The sequence below is a fragment of the Mastigoproctus giganteus genome, chromosome 4, assembly GCF_048544385.1.
Source record: "Mastigoproctus giganteus isolate SK-2022 chromosome 4, ASM4854438v1, whole genome shotgun sequence".
NCBI classification, from domain to species: Eukaryota; Metazoa; Arthropoda; class Arachnida; order Uropygi; family Thelyphonidae; genus Mastigoproctus; species Mastigoproctus giganteus.
This window is the reverse complement of record NC_143578.1, coordinates 172,025,636-172,044,983: the sequence shown is the minus strand read 5'-3', so window position 1 is coordinate 172,044,983 and position 19,348 is coordinate 172,025,636. Positions and strand designations below refer to the sequence as shown.

Genomic DNA, 19,348 nt, shown 5'->3' with positions numbered 1-19,348 from the left:
CCATGATTTTTGGAATTTTTCAACGTGATGGGGGGATTACAGGGGCCAAAAATTTGGAACTCTGAAAACCAGGTGAAGTATATGTATTTTTTAGTCTACACTTGTATTGTGTGTATATATGTAGTACTTGTATGCTTGAATATCAGAATTATGTAATCATGGTCTCTCTTCCACTCTCCCCCCACCCCACCCTCCTTATTGCTGTGGTTTTCTGCAGTCTTTTAAACCCTTTTTTATTTCACTTACATTTAAAGGTTTTGGTTCCTAGACCAGCAGTTGCTGTAGTTATTGGAAAGGGAGGAGATATGATCAAAAGAATTCAGCAAGATTCAGGAGCAAAAGTTCAGTTTCAGCAACCAAAAGAAGAGAGTCCAGGGGATAAAGTTTGTTTAGTTAGTGGAACTCCTGAACAAGTCCAGAAAGCTAGTGGGATCATTCATGAACTTATTCATAGTGTTTTGGTAAGTAAGGAGAATGAAACTAAAAACTATTTTATAAGTAAAAATTATATAACATTGTATAATGTTAAAACAGAACTATAGCCAGGCCTCGCATAACGCGAGTTTGATTAACGCATTTTTCATTTACTGCTATTTGAAAAAATGATACCACTTTTCACTTTATATGATGCAAATTTCCAGTTAACACTATCTTTTTTTTTTTATGCGATAGTTGAAAAAGATTTGAATCAGATTTGAAAAAGATTTGACGCATTAAGCTTACTGTGCGTCGGGCGGTCAATAAACAAACATTTGCCTGCTGCCCGCCTCAGTGTGTTCCATCAACCATCGGAATAAGACATGTTACTTGTTTGTCTCCTGCTAATAAAGTCAATGCAGATTTGCATTTAAAAATTCTAATTTTTAAATGAGCCAGATGAAAATGTTACTGCGAAGGATATCTTTCGTATTGCAGAGAACCTGAAACAAAAGGTTTAAGGTTCTCTGCGATATTTATTTTGCCAGGGCCCAGAGAAGATTGTCGACTATTGGAAATTGATTGATGACAAGGGCAAGTCGACTCTGTTCAGATATTTCTGTAACAAATTGTTTCTTTACTGTGTATTTTATGTCAGAGGTTCCCAAACTTTCTTGGTTCACGGCGCCCTTTGTGTCTTAATTTTTTTCCAGCACACCTAGATCAAAAGTTCCCAACAGTTCCGTTTATTAAGTAGTTAGGTCCAAATAGCTTGGGAAGAAGTGTTCTGTGAACTACCTCGAGCTAGTAGTTTGTACGGTTTCCGACAGATGTCGAGTATCGCTGTGTTTCCCTCAAAATTAAAATATTCCACAGTGCACAGTTTGGAAACCACTGCTTTATGCAATAAACATTTAATTCCATAATTATTTTCATTATCTCTTACATGGTATACACTTAAAAAGTTATATAAAAGGTATTTTTAAAATTCTTTATGGACATTTCTGAAGATCAAGGACCAATTATAATTTTTCCTATTGATTATATTCTATTAACAAGTTTCCCTTCTGCATGATGCACTTGCGGGACGATTAATCACGTTAATTGAGGTACAGCCTGTACTCCAAGATTTATTTTTATTTTTTTTTTTCTATATTATATAATAGGAGCATATTTTCAGTTATTTATTGAGTCTAATTAGGAACCTTTTGGAAGGAGTAAGTGTAAGACTGGAATTGGATTATGGAATTGTATTGCTGAACAATCTGAGTTAGACTAAAGCCACGTTATAATGGCCGTTGTTGTCTTCATTATTTTAAATCACTTTATTGCTTCACCTCAGTACAAACTTTGTCTAAAGGGTCCATGTTATATTTTACATTTGATAGTATATTACATATTTACATTTCATTGAGATTTATAATTAATATTTCCTAAAATTTAATATTTATTTTCATATGTTATAGAAATAAATATAAAATTTATATATATATATCCATTGTCTCAAATTAGGTTATCTAAAGTTACATTAAGTTATAGTGTATTCCATTATGAAAGATAAAAGAATTGTGATCTAAAGCCTGTTACACTCTCAATTTTTGATCTGATCAGCACAAATGACAAATAACAGTCCTTATTCATTTGTAACTCACGTTACCTTACCAAAACAGTCTGGTCTTTTCTAGTTTCTGTATTAAAAGTTCAACAAAATTGATATTGAGCAAAAAAAAGTAGTAATTTTTTCCTCCAAAGGAATCATTTGGAGCTGTGCAAAATGGGAAAAGCTCTTCCAACATCCATCAAATTCCTTTTTGTTGGCTGGTGTATCAGACTAGTTATGCCTGCTTTCAGTACTCGGCATTTATTTCTGTTTGTACAATTCACTATTAATAATATTATTATAATGGCTACTAGGGGGATTTGCCCCCTGCCTGCTGTGCTCACTTCTTTTGATAAATAATACTTGCAGAAGCTTTCGACTCTGTATCTCTTCCTCAGCTGTGATTACATAAATGCGTTACTATATCTATATGATATCGGTGTAGATACACCATAGACAACTCTTACCGCGTGGTCATGTTAGGTGTGACCCCACTTAAAGAAAAACTACGATCATAGATCGAAAAGCATCATTTCATATTGTGTTCATCCTTCACAACGATTTACCATGTATTGCACTACCTCAAATAAGTAACACTTCACTGATAGAGAAGACTATTGTCACTTATTCTCAGGGTACCTCCGTAGCCAGGTGGGAAGAAGCAGCAGTGCTTAGCACACACTTCTTGATTAGACCGGGGTTAGAGCCCGTCACCACCAAATATGGAGGATGCAGAAAGGTCAAGGGAATGACCACCTCATATTCCCGGAGCAATATGGCTTTAGTTGCTAATGCTCCTAAAAACCATATAACAAACAAACTTATTCTTGGTGGGCACCACCACCCAGACCGCACCATTTCAAAGCTAGTTGGCTTTTCATTGGTAGGTGCCTTTCACGCTATGATTGTAGTTTTTCTTTAAGAGTTGTCTATGGTATATCTTCACCAATACTATATAGATATAGAATCTCAAACTCTTAAAATATTATGCCTTGTTGCATTTAGTTTATTTAAATAAATACGTTACATATGGAAATTAAGAATGGTACCACGTGGTCATGTTAGTTGTGACCACACTTAAACAGAAGCTCGGTTTACCACAATAAAACACGCTTCTGTTACGTATTTTTGCATTACCACATAACCTGTGTCCCTCTTCTCCCATTGGCTGAATAAATATTTCGGAGGAAAATTATTTTAATGTATAGAAAGAAATGACAAGTGTTGGGGGGGGGGGGGAGAAGAATTCATGCCTTTCATGATACCAAAATGTGCCAATCCAATTTTGTTCTGAACTTCACCAAACTACCAACCTCAGCCACTGTTGTAAGCAATTCATTCAAGTTACTGCAATTCATTCATTCAGTGAATAGCATGTTGAATGAATGAATTGCTGCTTGAAGGTAAACTACATGGGATCTAGTCTTTTGTTAGTCCCCAAGATTTTGTGCCCCCTGATTCTTCTGCTAATCAAAATATACCTTCCACGTTCATTCTACTAAGCTTCTTATACTAACTAAGAGATACAGTTCAAGATTTAGACCTAAATGGAGGATGTCAGCTGAACTGATGAGACTAATGGCAGAGAAGAAATATATATAGGCTGATTATAAACTAGCATGGGATGTGGAATCCTATAGCAAGTATAATGTATGCTGCAACCAGGTCACTAAGGAGTTAGGTAAGCCAAGGAAAATTATGAGAAGTCCTTGGCTAAGAATGAAAAGAAAAGTAAGAAAGTTATTCTTACTTATTAATACTAGAAGCAAAGGGATCAATAATATTGGCCTACTAAATATGAATGGCATAACTAATGATGATCCTGTTCAGGTTTCTGACAAACTAAATTAATATTTTGCATCTACATGAAGAAGTTTTTAGGGATAGGAACACCAGAAGTACATCCAGTTATAACTGGGGGCTAAATAATTTTATTATAATTGAGAAGAAAATGGAAGAGAAATTGCTGAAGTTAAAACTAAATAAGGCACCTGGGGCTCATGGGATTTATTCAGCTATATAACAAGAAGTAGCAAAAGAAGTAAGCAGACCCTTTGCCATAATTATGAGAGAAATCTTACATTCAGGGCACACCTACAATCTATTTAGTATAGATTAGAAGTATGCCAGTGTGTTTCCTATTTACAAAATGGAATAAATGGGTGACAAGAGCAATTGTAGACCTGTAAGCTCGACTTCTCTTCCAGCGAAAATAATGGGGTCAGTGGTTAAAGAAGTGCTGCCAGATCATTTTACAAGAAATAGAATTATACATAAATTGTGGAATGAGTTTAAGGGGGATGGGATCTGAACAATCTGATTGGCTACTATGACATAGTTACAAAGAACTGGATTAAAGTAATAATTTTGACATCATATACCTAGAATTCATTAAGGCTTTTGACATTATTCTACATGAAAAACTTCTATACAAATTGGAGCAGTGTGGCATTAAAGGCAAGTTACTGCTATGGAATAAAGGGATGGTTGACTTGCAGAAGGCAGGATATTTATAAATGGGCATGGCTCTCCTTCTACTAATATTATTAAAGAATTCCCTCAGGGTTCAATGCTGCGTCCCTTGTTGTTTACCGTATTTGTTTAACAATTTGATAAGGCATATTATGCTTATTGTACAAGTTTGCAGATGATGCAAAGGTTGGCAGTGTTGTTAATGTCAGGAATCAAGGCAGACTCTTGCAGCATAATCTAGATAAATTAGGCGGATGAGCTGAGATGTGGCAATTGAGGATTAACATTAGTAATGCAAGGTACTGTATATGGGCACCAGTAATCCCAGTTTAACTTACCAGTATAGGTAGTAACATACTCAAGATAGTGAAGAATAAAAGTGACATAGTGATAATTGTACAGTCTGACATGAAGTTCTCTGACAAGTGTGGCAGGACTAGAACAGCTAACAGGGTTCTGTAAATGATATACAGGACTTTGCCAAGAGGAAGAAAGAAGTGATTATCCCATTGTATCAGGCAATGGTTAGGTCACATTTTCAGTACTGCATAGAGGTCTGGAAGCTTCATTTTAAGAAAGATGAGAATCTGTAGGAACAGGTGTAGTGAAGAGCAACCAGAGAACACCAGGGGTTACTCTTAATGGAAAAAAACTTTCAATTCTGTAAATTTCAGTGCTTGGAAACTAGGCACTTGCAAGGAGATCCGATTTAAGGCTTTAAATGGACTGAGTAAGTTTAATGATGATGGTATTCTAAATCTTTCTTAGACATACACAGGGACATAAAGTGAAAAAAAGGGCGGTTGCAAGATGTGTGAAAATTTGCTGTCATTGAGAGAGTAATTGATTGTTGGAATAAAGTACTATCTGGTGTCAAAAAGTTGGTATTTTGAATGAATTTAAGGAAGAAGTAGACATTCTTAAATGGAATAGACATGAGATTAGTGTTTTTGTTTTTTTGCTTGTTGTATATGCTTGTTTCTTGCATCTGCTAGTATGAATGATAATAATATTTATTAAAAAAAGAATACTTTTTTATAATATTCAAAATTTAAATTATTTAATTCTGTAATTTTTTTTAAAATATATGAAGTTAGGAGGGCTTGTTTGTTCTTTCATGTGTTTTTGTGCTCAGCAGGATTTAAACTGTTCTAATGGTCTAATGCCACAGCTGAACAAACTTTCCTTCATAAGAAGGTTCCCTGATGTTTCACTGGTTTCAATTGGATTTCTGAAAGATTAGTCTGAAATTTATTTGGAATATGAGGCTGTTATGACAGCCTGTTCCAGAATGTGCCAGTTCTTCATAGCAGATAGTATTAAGTGACAGTAATTTGACAAAATACAAAGGCTATTACAATAGTGTTAATTTTTTTTTTTTTATATCAACATTTATGATAATGCTGACACCCATTCATAATTGTGCTCAAATTTGCATTCCAAAGTCTAAGTAATTCAATTTTTGATAGCTGCTTCTTTTATATTTCATTTAGGTATTATTTTTTGCAATAAAATAATAAACAAAAGGACTGTTTTGTACTTGCATGTTTTTGCAGCCACCAAGATTCAAACTACTTTGTCAAAGAACTGATATTAATGAACACTGCAGAACAAAAGTTGCCTTCATGGCATGTTACCCTGGTATTGCACTCCTTTCAAAGAAGTGGCATTAGCAAGAGGTTAATATATAATTTACTGACATAATAGTCAGTTTCATGACTTCTGGTCCTTTCATATGACAGATGCATCCTTTTAAATAAAAGGCAGAAACCTTTTAATGATGCATGCCATTTAAAATATTGCAGTATCAGGTCAGCTTACTGTGAAGACAGTTTGTTCTTCTATGAGCATTAAGACTATTGCATTAATTAGGAAATTTTTTAAATCTTGCTGGATTAAGAAATATGTAATGTCCAGATACCTCTGAACTCATCAATTAAAAGGTCTAATACTGTTTAAGAAGGGGAATTAACTTATTAAATTATCATAATTGTGTTGTTATATCACTATTTTTTGAATCTGCCAGAATTTATAAATACATGCTGTTACTTTGCTTATTGGAGGCTTGAAGTGGTGAAACCCATGTTTAGTCTCTAGAGCAAAGTTTCCAGCATCCCCCTCCCCTCTCCCCATACTTCTCCTTCAACCCATGCACGGTACTATGTACTATAGGTTTTGATACCTTTCGTATCAAAATATGCTGTTTACGTGCGTAATTTCCACTGACATAAAATGTTCTGGTAATACCTCATGTCGCTAATTTCAGGTGTTGATATGCAGTGTTATTATAATACTTTTATTTTTAAAGTAATGCACTTATTCATTATTAATTTTTATATTTTGAATTGGTTCATTAATCATTCTCATTTGAAGTGTTATTGTTTTTTTAATTTGACCTAGATGAGAGATAACCAAATGATGGGAAGAGGTAGGGGTAGAGGGAGAGGATTTGGTCCACCAGGACCTCCTGGGCCAGGTGGGCCTGGGGGACCACCTGGAGGACCGGGTGGGCCCCCAGGTCCTCCAGGTGGTCCTGGTGGAAGACCTGAGTTTGGACCACCCGGACCAAGAATGGGTAGACCTCCTCAGGAAGACATGCAAGAGATACAGTATCCAGTACCTGCGAACAAATGTGGACTAGTAATTGGAAAAGGTACTTCTATTATTTTTAAAAATATTTAATATTCTGTGCATGTTATAGCAGAGCCTGTAGCTTACCTTACTTTATAATTTCTGATTAACATTTTTTTCTCTGATGCTTGTGTGTGTTGAACACTATACTTTATATAATATTTTAAAGTTTTTTTCATTTATGCTAAAGTTGCTATGCTGCTTGTTGAATTATGATTTGTAGCAGAGATCCTTGGTTGGTGTATATCTTATTTTTTCCTCATTAGTCACTTGTGTGCTGCAAGAGACTGACCACTTCTTGTTTTATAGGGCATGAAGGAAATGCATAGCTTTAAAATGAAATATATATGTTATGATGACACATGTTTGTCCTTAACATGCCTCTCACAAATGCCATTAATAATGATAACACAAGATACTATCTGCACAGCCATTTACTGTGCTGCTGCTGTAGCAGCCACCAAGATAAATGAAAGAGAAATCAGAGACCAACAGAAAACAAAATGAAAGGCCAGCCCGGGAAAGAAGACTACCACAGAAGATAAGAGAAGAATGAAGATCGGCCAGCTGACCCATTACGAACTGGGTAACAAGTGAAAAGCTGATCAGAAAAGTGAAAACTTTCTTAAGAAAGAACATTCTTTGCAAACATGAGACCCATAATCACAGGATTGAAGAATACCTTGGCATCCTCAAGCAGAATGTTTTTGCACTCCGTAAGAGACTCCACTGATATAGGGAGAGGGGTCCAGAGGAAAACAGACAACTGGATTATTTGATGAAACCTGAGTGCCTTCTATAGGAACATTGGACAAGAAGGGAAGGACAACAGGCCAACCCCAGAAATAGATAACATTCACAACTGCTGGTAGAAGAAGCTTAGCTGTTCACAAAGGCACATAGCAGAGCAGTTCACTCAGATGATAAAGCAACCTGACACAATTCCACAATCTCTGACTCAAGGAATCGCCTACCTGACGGCCAAAGACACCACAAATGTGGCGAAGTACAGACCGATCACCAATTTCCCAACAATGTACACGATCCTGAGCAGCTGCATTACTAAGAAGATATCAGACCACTTGGCAAGCTAGAACATCTTGGCAAAATGGAGGATCATCAAGGTTGAGAACATCATGACCAGACCAATCCCCATTGAGAGGAATCTGCCAGGAAATACCCTGAGCCCACTATGGTTCTGTCCACCTTGCTTAATAACAGCAAGCATGGCTATATCCTCAAAGAAAGGAGGGAGGAAGAACATGTAACCCACTCTCACCTGATAGCACGGATGACATCACTCTGTGCTGGAATCAAGAATTAACTCCAGCAACTACTGTGAATCACCAAAGAGTTCAGCACTGACATCAGGATGCAATTTGGCCTAGACAAATTCAAGATCCATGGATTGCGTCAAGGACATCCATTTGGCTGAAACTGCCAGCTGAAGACTGAAGAGATTAAGCCACGACAGAGGGAGAGACCTGCAAATATCCAGGGATGATGCAGTTTCACCAGTTAGACTACAAGGAGATCAAGTCCTGCCTGACTGAAAATACCATCAGAGTCTGAGAACCCTGCTGAAATCAAAGCTGAATGACGGGAACATGGTCACAACTGTAAACAAAATTACGCACTCACAGTACTAATGTTCTCCTTTGGGACCATAAATTAGACAAACCCAAGCCGGAGGAGATTATGATATCTACCAGAATAATGATGACCAAGAACCGCCAACACCACCAACCGAAGTCGGCCATCAAGAGTCTGACCATAACTGTGAAAGTAGGGAGGTAGGGAATTGATTGATCTCATTGAACAAGAGAAGGAGGTATTAAGTACCCATGGTATTACTTTCAGAAAAACACAGCACCAATCTTACCAAACCATCCATAAACAAGATAGACAAATGGCACAAAATGCTCTCAACCACAACAAGGAGACCCCACTTATACCCGCAGAAAAAATAGACTGAAAGATGTGCAAATGAGACACTCTGTTGCAGACACTCTGTTGCAGACACTACTGCGACCCTCTATGAAGACTACGTAGATAAGATGGCTTCTAACACGTGGCTTGCAAACGGGAGGCTTTTCCTCAAGACAGAAGCATTCCTGCCTGCTCTCCATCCAAGACCAAGTAATCAACACCAGTAACTACAGGAAATGTATTGCCAAGGACCCCAGAGAGACTGCTGACATATGCCAAGAATACTATCTGGTCTCAAACAATCCAGCACATCACCATGGGATGCAAAATGATGACCCAGACTGATTACACTCTCATTCATGACCAGGTTGCCAGAATAATACATCAGAATAATACAATCACAAAAATACCAGTTGATCAATGTATTATATCAGAAGTTGTTGTTATTTGGTTTTTAGGAACATTAGCAACTAAGGTCATATTGCTCCCATGATGTGTGGTGGTCATTCCCTGACCTTCCCGCATCCTCAATATTTCACGGTGGTCACAGGCCATATCAGAAGTAATAATCTCAGGTCTTACTAGAGACTACTACTCACAACCTACTGGGACCATCCCATAATAACTGTACCTAATCAGCTTAGTGGTAACCAATACCAGCAACCTCCAGAAAACCTATGAGGAAAAGATCAGGAAGTACATAGATCTAAGACAGGAAGTCAAAGATATATGACGCATACAAGTAATAACAATCCCAATCAACTTGCCAACCATTGGCATGGTGCCAAAGAGCCTCCATAAGAACCTAGCAGCAGTAGGCCTCCCAGAGAACACTTACATGGAACTCCAGAAAGCTGCAATCCTGAATGCCTGTAGGATACTAATAATCGCAACCTACCACCCCTGCTCTTGGTCCCAGTACCTGTCAGAGTGCAGGAACAAAAATCCTGTAAAGGAGAAATAGTTGTAATAATAATAATAAGAAAAAAACTAAAATTTGACATTGACAGTAGTATACCACACCAATTTACATTACAGGCAAAATACAAACTTTGTGAACAGTATCAAATAAAATAACTATTACAGCCACTCCCCATCTTACGTAGGGTTGCATTCTGCTGAACTCTACTACGCAAGTCAAATTTTATATTAGTAGGAATTTCCCTAAATGCTTATGCAGCACTCGCAACTATGCGTGCTGAGTTTCATTGAAGCAAAAAAGAAATGTTCGATGAACATATAAATAGAACTATTTATTCAATTTTTTTTATCTCATGCGCAGGAAAAATTACAAAAGTGTGCAATTACAAAAAGAGAAAGGAGACTGGCATAACGTCAACAAGTTTTACCTTTCGAGCATCGGTGCCAGAATTAACTTTCCAGTTCATAAGCATCGCCGTTGAGGGTGGTGGAGCAATGCAGACAAGCTGCCAGAGCAGGTCATGGGATTTTGGCAATGATATACGGGAATTTTTCTAGCAGGGAAAAGTAGGTGATTGTCTCTCTGTATAAGGCAATCTTGAGTACTGTGTACAGATCTGGAAGCCTCATTTTAGGAAGGATGTAGATTTGCTTGAGCGTGTACAGAGATGGGCAACAAGATTGGTGAGAGGAATGAAGTTATCCTCTTACCAAGAGAGGCTTAAGTTCTGCAAATTTCAGTGGCTGGAGACTAGGCACCTGCGAGGTGATCTGATTGAGGTGTATAAGGCCTTGAAGGGAACAGTCATTCTGTGTGTGAAATAGATATTGGATCCAGTGTTTAAACAGACACTCAGTTTAAACACTGGATCCAATATCTTTCTATTTCAGAAGACTTAGGAGAAGTCTGGTTGGCCTGCCTCCCTAAAATCCACTCACGCACACCTTCTCGATGGTAAGCCCTGTTATGTCACATAGGTGGCAATGAACGTGTAGAGTGGTTCTCCTCAAAGCCAGTGTGAAGAGGAAAAGACCAAGCCCTCCAGAACGACGAAACAAATGGCCCTCATTCCCTAGCGGCTTTTACTCCCCCCTCTTACAGCAGCGAGAGGATCAGAGTGGAAGCAGTGGGTGCTAAGAATCTCTGGGTACAACCAGGCTGCCTTGCACAGAAACTGAACTTGGCCTGTTACAAAGTAAGATTGCTCATCAGTGAAGACAGGATATTAGAGCTGGAAAAGAAATTAGAAAATGTGAATTGGAATATCATCGGTTTGACTGAAACAACAAGAAGAAATGAATCACTTATAAGTTTGTCAAGTGGAAATCTGCTGTAAACAATGGAAACAGTGAAAGGAGTGAAGGTGGAGTTGAGTTTCTGGTCCATAAAGATTTAAAAAACAACATTTTGGAATTCAAAAGCACATCAAGGGTGTCAAGACTACTACTCAGGATTTCTACGAGGTACAAGTTAAAGGTTATAATGATTTATGCACCAACATCAAGCCATGATGATGAAGAGGTTGAAGAAATGTACACAGACATTGAGTCTTCTAGACGAGCAGAAAACCCACTACACTATCATTATGGGGGACTTCAATGCTAAAGTTGGAAAGAGACAAAACAGTGCAGAAAGGGGAACTATAGGAAATTTTGGAATTGGCGAAAGACTTGTGGAATTTGCAGAATCTCGAGGATTATCAGTAATGAACACTTTTTTCAAGAAAAGGTGAACAGAAAGTGGAAATGGAAGAGCACAGATGGTTTAACAATTAATGAAATCGACTTCATCCTCACTAACAAGATATATTGTGAATGATATTACTGTACTGAACAAGGTGAATTTTGGAAGTGATCACAGAATTGCAATATGCACACTTGATATAGATGTAAATAAAGAAAGGAAAAAACTGACTCAAGTAAATAATACAGAGGTCTTTGAGATAACAGAAGAGGAGAAAAAGCAGTATGTACTGTAACTTAACAAGTTTGAGCTTCTGCAGACTGCTCAGGACCAAGATATCGGCGAGGAATATTACAGCTTTCTGAAAGTGATAAAGCCCAAGAAACCTATAAGTAAAAAGAAATCCAAAGAAGAAAAAATTAGTCAAGAAACACTTGTCATGATGAACAGAAGGCAATAAATGAAGAGCAAGGTAAACACTGACAAGGAAAAAAAATTGAGTATAGTGAGTTATGCAAAGCCATTAGAAAGAGGCTCAGAGAGGACATAAGATGATTTAACACAAGAGAAGTAGAACAAGCATTAAGGAAAAACAAAGGACTTAAATCAGCAGCCATGGGCAGTAATACAGAAAGACAAATGATACTGAAACTGAAGAATACCGATGGTGTACTTATAAATAGCAGAAGATCACTATAGAGAATTATACAAGGAGCAAGTGAATGATGCCAGCAGTGGAGAAGATGGATCGCAAATTAGTAAGACATACGACATACCCGATGAGGTAGAACATGCGTTGAAGAAAATGAAGAATCAGAAAGCCCCTGGGGAAGATGAAGCTACTGTAGAATTGTTAAAATTGGGAGGAAGAGACATGACACAAACTGGCAAGGTTTTTCACAAAATGCATTAGAAAAGGTGTGATGCCTAAGGAGTGGAATATTGCAATCATAGCTTTGCTGCATAAGAAAGGAAATTAAAGGCCAATTAGCCTGTTATTGCACATTTACAAGTTGTTCACAAAGGTCATTACTAACAGATAACAAAGAATACTTGACGAGAATCAACTGAAAGAACAAGCTGGCTTTAAGACATGATTCTCAACTATAGATCACCTTCATGTAATATCACAGCTAATGGAGAAAGCAAATGAATAGAAAACCATTATGCCTGGCATTTGTGGATTATTAAAAGGCATTTGACTTTTCCACGATTCCAAAGAATTAGAGGAAAATCTTAGTGTTATGCAGAGTTAGTAAGGATTTTGGACTAAAGATGAATATGACTAAAACAAAAGTAATGATGAACAAGTATGCCACAGAAAGGGATATAATGATTGAAGGAGCAGTATTTGAAAAGGTGAAGTCATATACTTATCTGGGACAAATCATTGGCTGTGATAATCATAAATGGCTGGAAGTCAAGAGAAGAATAAATTTTGGATGGATAGCATTCAGGAAATATAGTCGCATACTGAGGAGCAATATTCCAATTTGTCTGAAATGTAAAATAATGAATCAATGTATACTCCCCACCATGACTTTTGGAAGCGAAACTTGGGCACTCACGAAAAGAATGGAAGAGAAGCTGAGAAATACACTGCGAAGAATGGAACGAATTATATTGGGAATCAGACTGTTAGATAAGAAGAGAGACACATGGATTAGGCAACAAACTCAAGTAAAGGACATTCTTATCAAAACTAAAGAACTAATATGGTCTTGGGCAGCACACATAGCTCGAAGACATGATGAAAGATGGACTAAGAAAATAAATGAATGGTACCCAAGAGGAGTTAGATGAAAACCTGGAAGGCAACGACGGAGATGGACAAAAGAAATTCATGAGTTTGTGGGTAGTAAATGAATGGCTGTTGCACAAAACAGAAGGAACTGGAAAGTTGTTGGAGATGCATTAATCCTGCAGTGGATTGAAAATGGCTGATGATGGCCTTGAATGGATTGAACATGCTGAATTCTGATGGGATTCTTCCACTTGTTTCGATTATAAACCTAAGGGGGCATAAATTCAAATTGAGGAAAGACAGCCGTAGAATAGATGTGGGGATATTTCCATTTCTCTAGCAGGTGGTTAATTGCTGGAACAAACTTCCATCTGTCATTGTGGAAGTTGATAGGTTAAATAAATTTAAGGAGGAACTGGACAAACAATTAGAGGGAATGGTTTTGAATTTTTTGGCTGATGCTACATAAGCTCATATGCTTGCTTTCTTGCATCACATGCCATGATTACTATTACTATCACAATTTCTTTGCAGCTACAGAATCGGCACTGGCGACTTCACCGCATACTTTAATGTTCTGGAAACCAGCACCATGCTTTGAACCTATTAAACCAACAGTTGCTTGCCATGAACTTGGCTTGGAGTTCGTCGTACTTATCCTTAATATCTTCATAATTTACTTGAATTGCCATTGGACTCAGTAGCACTTGTTTCTGAGTCTGATTCTCTATCCATATATGTACATATAGAGTGCTTTTTTTTTTTTTTTTTTTGGGTCTGTACACAATGGTACCACAGTTACATGTGACATTTGGATGTGTGCACTCCGAAAATTGTGTGTGTAATATTCCGTAAATTTGTTTCACCTGTTTACTTACTGTTCAAATAAGCTTAAAATTGTTTAATTAAATTTGCATTTTTCACTCTCTATTGTTAAGATATTTTCTTTATAAAATTGTATAACCATTTTTATAATTACTCAGTCGGACCTCTGTTTAATGAAGTTCTTTTATAGCGAACCATTTTGAATTCCCCTTGGAAGTTACATTTAAATACTTTCCATTGAGCGAAGAAAATTTTCATATACCAAATGGATTAGGAGAGAATTAACTCGGTATGCACTGTTTGCATTTCTGGCCTTTAGGCAATTAGTGCTGTGCGAATTAAGAGAGCTAAGGGGATGTGATCTCTTAATTTTAATTAGCTCTCTTTAATTAGCTCACCTTTCTACAACTTAGTGGTATCTGGTAAATCCTATCTGACCACCTGTCCCACATATGGAGAAGTCATGCTTGTCAACAGTGAGCCGATCAAGAGGTATTCCCAACGGGCTATGGTGCACCTTCTACTGCAGTGGTGTCCAAACTTTTCCCGTACCCGGGCCATATTCAAAAAAAAATTCCAAGTTAGATTTCTTTAGTGTGTTACATTTTCCAAATCTTATTGCATGTAAAAGTAAAATTGAAAATATTTGAAAATTTTATTAAGTACAATACACAATTACATTTACTGAACAAAACATTTAATGAGAAAATTTTTTTGATAATTAACAAAATTTAAAATGCATTTTCAGTTCACTTTCTTGGCTGGCTTTACGTTGGACACCGCTGTGAATCAAGTGTTAGCAGCCCATTCAAGAATTAAGAGAGAGTGATTTTCTTTTACCTTGACAAATAATCATCTGTTTCACGGAAGTGCTTTATCCACATTTTTCCATAAATTTTCCGTATCTCTGTTTACACGGTCACCTCTGTTTACATTTTGGACAGTTAAATAAAATAAACAAATTTAAGAAATAGTGACAATACTGATGACAAGAGAAGGAAAACAAGGACAACGAAGGTTGTCCTCGTTTTCTAAACCCTCTAAACATGAATTGTTGGTTTGGTGAAAATGAAGTTAGAAAATTGTGAATTAAGTTTCAGTAAAATGAAAGAGATACAATTTGTGGATTTCGGGACTACCTAATTGAAAAGATGGATTCGGAAGAATTGAAGCATTTGATGGATGCTCTGAGTACGATACCAATATCAATGACTTCGAGAGAGAGAGACACACATGAATTAACGTAAGTAGAGCATTACATAAGCTGGGGATTGCCTTGATTTAGGAATATAATTACAACCTTCTGAAATTTTCTTATTAGCGAAAACCTTATGACCAAATTGTTTGTACCACATAAAAGAAAAGAAAAAAAGGATAGAGAAAGGCTATCAGTGTTTTGACTTTTTACATTTAGTACCATAAAAAAAAACTGAATATGAAACAAATAATAAATCCGAGAATGTCATTTTTAAATATTAATATTTAAACTTGGCCTTTTTCATGGTTGTTTTTGGAGGCGGGATTTCATTAGAGAAATAAACTTCCTTTCAAGAATCATGTGAATGTTTCAAGTTCTATTTCTGCCAAAAAGAAAAAAATATATAAAATAATCAAACTGAACGTTTCCTTATTAGGTTGTTTTCCAGGCAAAACATTTTGTTCAACAAAGTGTTTTGTCTACAGTAGTATAAATTTAAAAATTTTCCTGTGCATACAAATTACCAACATTACTTATTTTATATTGTATAATAATACAATATTTATTCACATAATAAACAGTAATAATAAGAATAGATTTAAAAGGGTATGTGGCTTTTGTGGATTAAAAAAAAAAAAAAAAAAAAAAAGCATTTTTAGAATGCTTGAATAAAATGAAATGGCTTTTGGGTTGTGTGGATGCAATAATAAAGTGTTCAGCTGGTACGACTATCAGAGAAACAGCAACTAAAAGATTGCAGACTGACTTATGCTACTTGCTGGATGGAATTTGCTGGGCTTCTTTACTGGTGGATATTCAAAATGTACTAGCAGAGACAGGGAAACAAATTTTAAAAATAATATAGTAAGTGGCAATAAAAGCTTTGCATACAGGAATTTTTTTTTTTATCACAGACTGCCTATTGAGAAACAGTGCTCTAAGTTTGCTTTAGATGTAAATTCCTGTGACTTTGCCTGTCTTTCTCATATTGAAAATAAAAATTCTTTTGATATGATATATAAAAGCATGTTGCATTCATTTCTATGTTACAAATTTAATTTGCTCTCGCAAATTAAATTTGTAACATAGAAATGAATGCAAACTCATGTAAATGATTCCTAATTATTTAGTTAATGAAATTTAAAGATTACGCTGAGTGGTCAGTGTTTTGAAACTTTTTAGCTCTATTTTCAAGACATTACTAAATATTGAAAAATAAAAATTTGGTTGAAATTTTTAATACCATAAGTTATTGATTACATTAATGATCGGCGGGCGCCTTCGTATCCAGGTGAGAAGGAGCAGCAGTGCGTAGCACACACTTCTTGATTAGATCGGGGTTCGAGCCTGTCACCACCAAATATGGAGGATGCGGAAAGGTCAGGGAATGACCACCGCATATCCCAGAGCAATATGGCCTTAGTTGCTAATGCTCCTAAAAACCAAATAACAAACAAACAAACAAACAAACAACATTAATGATCCAAAAATTGAGTTAGGATTATGAAAACTTGAAACTCATTTTTCATAATCCTGAATGTATAAACTAAATTTATATAAACTTAGGAACTTTCCAACAACTGAAGTTTAGTGGGTAAAGATTTCTGGTTTAAAGCAACTGAGTTAGACTGAAGGAATAATGAGAATTGAGAAATGGATCCTGAGTAAGATTGAGAATGGTGAACCAACAAGGGCATGGAATTAGGATCTGTGTAGCACAGGTGGTAGATGACTTTCATCAACTGGTGAAATACCACCACTTTGCTTATTGGAGGCTTGAAGTGGTGAAACCCATGTTTAGTCTCTAGAGCAAAGTTTTCCGGATCCCCCACCCCCACCCACTTCTCCTTCAACCCATGCACTGTACTAAGTACTATAGGTTTTGATACCTTTCGTGTTTGGGGTTTTCATTAAAAAAAAGAAAAAAAAAAAAGATAGCACAAGATATTTTCTCACCAAAACGTAAGAAATTCATTTTAGAAAAAGAACTATTGCGGAAAATATGGAGCCACACTACATGCAGGCCATTTTATCAAGAGGATTGTGACTGAAAGATTGCCGAAATCATGCTTGCTTTTGTTGAAGGGCTATTAAGATCTGTTAAAGAACATATTGAGACTGAAAAAAAGTAAGTTTTATAAACTTAGTTTCATGTTCAGTGGGAAGTGTAGCAATTAGATTGAGAAACATTGCTGACAATGCCAGTGCTTATTTTGAGATTTCAGTGTGTAAAATTAAATTGCATAAATTTTTGCTGAATAAACATTGCTTGAGTAAGTTTTCGTATTCCAGCAGTGTTTTTTTTTTTTTTTTTTTTTTTTTGCCCTGAAAATAGTGAATGTTTTTATCACATCACATAAAATACAAGCCTGAGGATTCCTATTTTATTTATTTATTATTAATTTTTTTAAGTTTCTGGCAGAATTTTTGTTGTTGCCAGTAAGTTTTGATTTGAGTTTAAAGAAAGGCATCGATTTCCATCAGAATTTTATTACTTGTGTTTTTGCATATAGTGGTACTTTTCTCTGAATTGGTTCCTTGAGCACAGAGCATTTTACATTACGTGCTGCATTATGAAATGATGCCTATGGACACTTCTTAAATAGGTTACATGTTGGGCAATTTCCTTGATTATCATTATGAGGTGGCTTTAAAAGTAATGCACAGTGAATCAGTGTGGTCAATTACTTAGTAGTTGCTCTGTTTGCATTGTCTTACACTCAGTTTTGTCACAATTCTAAAATGGACATGCCTGAGTTGTCAGGTCAAGTAACGTGACAGCAAACTCATGAAATATTACTTGGTATAAATGTGGCTGAAATTTGTAGTCTTTTGTGGGGGACAAAGAATTAGTAGATCATAGCCAGTGTCAGTATAAAGTATGTGGTGAGCATGTTTATCAGGCCATTAAGTCATTTTGGAAGACTTAAGATCAGAGGTCAGTACAGTGATCTAAACTACTCTGCAAGAGAATTACAACTACTGTGCAGAGTAGTTTCAATATTTGCCAAAATTGTCCTGAACTTATCGAAAAAAAAGTTCTCATTCTCCATACAATGAGATTTAATATAACACAACAGAACACATGACTTCTTGATGGACAAATACAACTGAGAAATTCTACCATTCACTACATATAATGAAGACAGGAGTACTTCCAACTTCCGAATTTTTCCAAAGTTGAACTTTCTGTGAATTTTGATTTTTGTCTCTTGTGGAATTTTCAAAAACTTGGACTTGAAGGATCAGACAGACATCTCAACCAAAGTGGCTTGGACAGTATTATGTAGCTTATACATTAGTGGCATGCAAGGGAATTATATGAAGAATTATAACAACTTGATGTAGCTGGGTTGTCATTGTAGAAAGTACACACATTTGAGTTGGTCATGGTTTGAGCCCATGTGACTGCTGAATGTGATTAACGATAATATTATTGTCAGATTGATCCCTTGTAAACCCCTGACACCTGATGGTTATGAAAGGGTATAAACATAACTTTTTGAAAAAGCAGTTTGTATTGCTTCTAATGTGATCAGCAAAGGACATGGTTATACAGTCTAAGCTCTTTAAACGAGCCTCTTTTTTAACATCCCAAGACATTATAATGTCCTATATGGTTGGTCCCAGCCAATTGCTTGTTAACCTAATGCTATTTTTACATTCAGTATAACAATCTTGAAAATAAAAAGGATTTCTCGATAACAACATAAGTTTCTACCTTTTAATGCCAATTTTCACTTTCTTATACAATATTGTCATTTAAAAATGACAATGCTTCAAATATATTGACTAATTGTAGTCTGATCTCGAGAAATCATTTCTTAAGATTTCTTCACAGTACAGTAATCAAATGAACATCAGCTAGAAGTCAGTTACAACGTATGTTTATTGGTATGGTTCCAAGAAAGTGGATAGCTTTGCCAA

General features: G+C 36.1%; 1 protein-coding gene across 3 annotated transcripts in view; it reads left to right on the top strand.

The window, feature by feature from the left end:
- The window catches only part of LOC150087202 (far upstream element-binding protein 1-like), a 241,664-nt gene that overhangs the window by 127,290 nt on the left and 95,026 nt on the right, over positions 1-19,348 (top strand). For all 3 annotated transcript variants that reach the window (XM_090373028.1, XM_090373027.1, XM_090373026.1), the window contains 2 exons: positions 255-461; positions 6,890-7,142. In XM_090373028.1, the coding sequence (XP_090229154.1) occupies positions 255-461; positions 6,890-7,142 (460 nt within the window). The remainder of the gene's footprint in view (positions 1-254; positions 462-6,889; positions 7,143-19,348) is intronic.